Source organism: Penaeus chinensis, chromosome 30, assembly GCF_019202785.1.
Source record: "Penaeus chinensis breed Huanghai No. 1 chromosome 30, ASM1920278v2, whole genome shotgun sequence".
NCBI classification, from domain to species: Eukaryota; Metazoa; Arthropoda; class Malacostraca; order Decapoda; family Penaeidae; genus Penaeus; species Penaeus chinensis.
Window position 1 is genome coordinate 9,038,958 of NC_061848.1, and position 5,000 is coordinate 9,043,957.

Below are 5,000 nucleotides of genomic sequence, written 5' to 3' on the forward strand. Positions count from 1 at the left end.
TTTATTTATTTATTTATTCATTTTTCTTTATATGTATTTATAGGGCTTGTATACCTTGTCATGTGTATAATTATATTACTTTGTAATACCTTGTACAAACTTTGGAAAGCAATAGTTAACAGCTGGAGTAACACCAATTCTACTTTTTAGTACCACCTATTGATATAGTCATTATTTTTTTGGTCCAGAACCTCTGGAGCAATGATTCTCAAACTATGTACTGTACTCTCATCCATATGTTTGTCATCTGAGCTTATAACCTGTATTTATTTTATCTTGAGTTCCAGTAATGAGTGGAATAGACAAAGATGCGCTATGCTCTAATGATAAAAATGTGTGAGGTAGGGGGTTGATTTTTTAAAGGAAAGGGTGCTGCTGTGTGAAATGAGGGTGCCATTAAAGAGAAGAGTTTGGAAGTGACTGCTCTAGAGTTATCACCAGTGGCTTTTAACTGTGACCCAGGTGGTAGTGGTATGCAGAAATTATTTTTGTATGAATCAAGTATCACAGTTTTGAAACGCAATAGGTTTTGGCAGTTTTGTATAATTGATAGTGAGTCCTTATGATGACATGAAGAGCAACATAAATATCAAACCCATAATGAAAAATATGAAAGTTAAATTAACTGTTTTGAATGCTAACTGATATAACTAATAATCACACACTTAATGAGACCAGTATGGATAAAATTATATAATTACATAAAATTTAAATAAGAAAATTGAGCTACTTGCTAGTAGTTTAGGCATTTGTAAACAGTCAAATGTCACATTTGAACAATTGAGTCTTAACATCTGTTTCTTTTCTTCAAACCAATGAAAATGCAAGCTGGCTCCAATTTTGTTTTGGATGTATAAATCACAAAGTGGCTTTGATGAAGGAAATGGGAGGCCGGGGGGGCAAAGTCTCTGTTGGCTGGGGAGTATATATGCAGGCTAGCTTTGATGTTAGGCTAGATCAGGCTAAGCATTTTTGCATATAAAGCCAAGAGTAATTGAAATCAGACAATACTCTCCAAGGAACTGAATTTGTTGATAACTGATTTGCAATTTAACTCATTAACTGAATTAAAAATTGGCTTGTGGCCAGTTATGCAAGTTGTTAGGGTACATCAGCAGTGTCCCCTGTTTGCACCTGGCCCTTTCGGTACTTCACATAAAACATTAGACACATAATAGCTTATACTTTTATTTCATTTAAAAAAAAAAAAAAAGTGAAGGTTTCCCATTAATTTTAGTGCATGTATCAAATTGTGACTCCAGACATATGATGCCACTACCATTAGAGAAAGATAATATCCTGATGAGCCAATGATGCGGTGTATGTCATAATGCACTGCCATCTGCAGCTTGGTTAACCACAGCCATCGCATGATGTCACTCTATCCACAACCAAAAGGTTAGCTAGTATAGCAGTAAAACCTTTTAAATTTGTCATGTTATTGTTTTTTTTTTTTTTATTTAGGTTGGTTCTAAACTTGACATTTACCGAAATTACTTCATATTTATAGGTTATGAAAGAAATATGGTATATTATGACATGAAAATAACACTTACATGTGAATTCCCCTTTATACAACCATGCAGGTGTGGCAACACAATTGAAGAGGTTTCAGACACACATATCAAATTTATGACCTGCTTCATTTAATGGATTGTGGCTGATAAGCAAAGAGGAAGCTATTGATTGTAGTTTGTGCAGTTGTTGCTCTTACAAGTGAAAAGTGTATATACATATACACATATGTGTAGCATATAATTATGATTACCTTCATAGTTTTGATTAAGTAAATAGTTATGAACAATTAGAATAATCATAATGAAGTAAATAATTTAAGCAGCAAGTCAGCAATTATACATATAATCTACTCATTATGAAAATGAACCTCTTTATTTTTGGAGGCTCCAGTAGAATGTTTTCTGCCGTCCTGAGGTATATGTGCAGTCAGACAATCATACATATGTGTGGATAAGGTGGCCCCACATACAGAAGTCAGGCCTAGATTTGGCTAGGCAATCATCCAACATTTTGGTTATACATATTTCATGAAAAATAAACCATTCAGTAGAGTCAGTCATCCTCACATACAGTATGCTATTCAGCACACTCTCATACATGTATGATTGGTTAAATGGGGCCTAAGTCTATTGCAGTGTCACCCTTGTAGTTTCTTTTGTTTCTGTTTTATACTACTTGTACTATTTTGCAAAAATTGAAGCTGGGAAATTCTATGTACTTTTTAACCTAGGTATTTTTTGCTAAGTTAAGTAATTCAGAATATTGTAGGATGTGTCATATCCTATACTGTGGGAAGTATTTAGTTGCTACTTACCATTTGACAATATCACTGCCATTACCATTGGTGCTTTCAGCATAACAATGACTCATCTGTGCTTCTCCGTCAGTTTGAAGTGCACAGCTCAATTATTCCAGGTTATGCAATTTTAATCTGAACTTTTGCAAAATTCAGCAGAAGCTGTACAGTTATCTTAGAATTGTGTGCTTACTTCTTTTGAAATACATATTCTTACAAAATTTAACCACACAGCTATCTCATTGTGGTTAAGGGAAAAGCAAAAAACTATATGTAATCCTCTTGAACCAGATACTTGGATGATGTGATAAGACCATATATTGTTTTTCATTTTACAACCTCTCCCACTTTCTTTTTTACCTGTCAGTCTTTAGTATGATAGATATCTTAAAAATGTTTCTTTAGTGTTTATCATTTGCAAGTGCACAAATATAACAATGTTTTTATTTCTTTCTGAAGCCTCAGTATCTGTATAATTCTTGATTTTAAGATATGGTCTGTATTGGGTCCTAAATAGTTTACAATGTGTTAAATTTTCATGTAATATTTTCCTTCCAGTGGCCCGGCTTAGGCGACATTGGTGAAGGAAGTACAGCTGGTCATAGCTACTGTGAGGATGTGACGTCACCTATTCACCAAGGGCTGCAGCACTCTCTGGTAATTATTCATGTTGCAGTCTTTTTTATTTATAATTAGGTATTTGCAGTAGTCTCCTCACTACACAAAAGTATAATGTATAGATTTATATATTTTTTCTTTTATTTTTAATTTTTCAGTTGACTATACCTGTTAGCCTGTAATTAGGTATCCCTGTTCAGAATATCATCAAAACTTCCATTCTTTTCTCTCTGTAATTATTAAACAAAACAAAAATGACTACCACAAATATATTGAAAGCCTGGCATGTATAAGACAACAGAATAGGTATCTTCCTTGTGTATGCTGTATCTCATTTGATATTACATGTGAGAAGAAAAAAAATATAAATCCTTTGATAACAGACTAATAAAATGTCTTTAGTTGTTTTAGCCCCCCATCAAAAAAAAAAAAAAAATACAATAGGTCATATATAGATTTCATGAAAAAGATAAATAGGTAATCTCTAATGAGATTTGATCTTGATTTGCATTTTCATTGTCTTTCTACTGGTATAGCTAGATATGATACTGATTGAAAATTGAATGTGCCAGAGCCTGACAACTCACCCCAGACTGTGAAAAAAGATAATAGAGTGGTGAATGCAGATTTTGTAGACCACAACAAAAAGTATACCTCTAACAAAATTTTTACATTAATATTTTTTCCTGAGATGGGACCCAGTATAGCTGTTGATTTATATTTACATTAAGTTGTTAACCTTATCTACCACTTTTGCACTGGATGATTACTGTTTTATGTACTACATATTTTTAAATTATAAATCATTATGAATCAATATCCAACTGAGGGAAACATCTGATCAAAACTTACTTATATAGTGGCTAATGTCATAACAGAATGCTTTGCTTTCAACAAAGGAAGCATAGATAGCTTATGGTAAAATGGGCTAACAAGCCTATGATCTTCTTATGTTATTATTTTCTCTGATATTCATACCAATATCAGTAGCAATTCAAAACCAGCCATAACTCAATTTTGATTTTCTCTGCCCAATGCTCTCTCTCCTCAGGGAACAGTCCTCATTGGACATTTTAAAGGGGTGTTGGTGCCATAGCTGACATCCTAATGACCACAAAATTAAAATTATTGTCCTGAAACTGTTATGTCAGTGAATTTGAACCTAGTGAGATTTTGTGTGAGTAGGTTTTGTATAAGACTCGCATTGTAAATTTAAATATACACATATTTTGGGGTATTGAGTGTAAATTTCAAATAATTAAAGAATTAAACCACCATATACAAAACCTAATCACACAGAGAAATCCAAATACAGTATTACTGTATTTTAAAGATTTTTTTTTTCTTTCTCTTTTCTTTTCTTTTTTAATATTTGGGTCTTGTTTACAGGTTGGACCTAATAGTGAAAATCAAAGGACCAGTGATAGTGAAAACATGGGACTCGGGAAGATTTTGGCATCAGTCACCCAGCTACGGCAGTTTCACCACCACCCTTTCTCCAACGCAGAACGAGATAGCACTTATAGACCCGGTGGCAGCTGTGGAAGAAAGAAGGTGAAGAAACCATTCTCCTGTGCACAGTGCTCTTACCAGACTGCATCCAAGAGCAATCTGGTGATCCATCTACGTACTCACACTGGGGAAAGACCGTATCAGTGTCCACAGTGCTCATTTAGTGCTTCATTTGAATACAATCTGAAAGTTCACATGAGGACACATACGGGCGAAAAGCCGTACATGTGTCCTAATTGTCCTTTGCGCTTTGCTCAGAAGGCCCACCTCAAGAATCATCTCTTCACCCACACTGGAGAAAAGCCATTTTCATGTCAGCACTGCTCGGCAAAATTTAGCCGCATGAGCAATCTGAGAAGACATTCCCAAACTCATCAGTAACCCATTCCTTCTAACATAGTTCTTTCATTTTCACTCATTTTTATTTCACTTTTAATGTTTCTTTTCCATATTCATGTTGCTTTCATATAGTATCGCTCTCTCAGTAACTGAAAGAGAAGGTATGGTGAACTTTTGGAACGGAGAGCATTCACCTATCAAAAGGGAATAATCAAGG

General features: G+C 34.2%; 1 protein-coding gene across 1 annotated transcript in view; it reads left to right on the forward strand.

The window, feature by feature from the left end:
- Nucleotides 1–5,000, forward strand: part of LOC125041590 (zinc finger protein 12-like) — a 14,239-nt gene that overhangs the window by 8,764 nt on the left and 475 nt on the right. The window contains exons 4-5 of the mRNA XM_047636638.1: nt 2,873–2,971; nt 4,322–5,000. The exon at nt 4,322–5,000 is cut by the window's right edge and continues 475 nt beyond it. Of these exons, the coding sequence (XP_047492594.1) occupies nt 2,873–2,971; nt 4,322–4,825 (603 nt within the window). The 3' untranslated portion in view covers nt 4,826–5,000. The remainder of the gene's footprint in view (nt 1–2,872; nt 2,972–4,321) is intronic.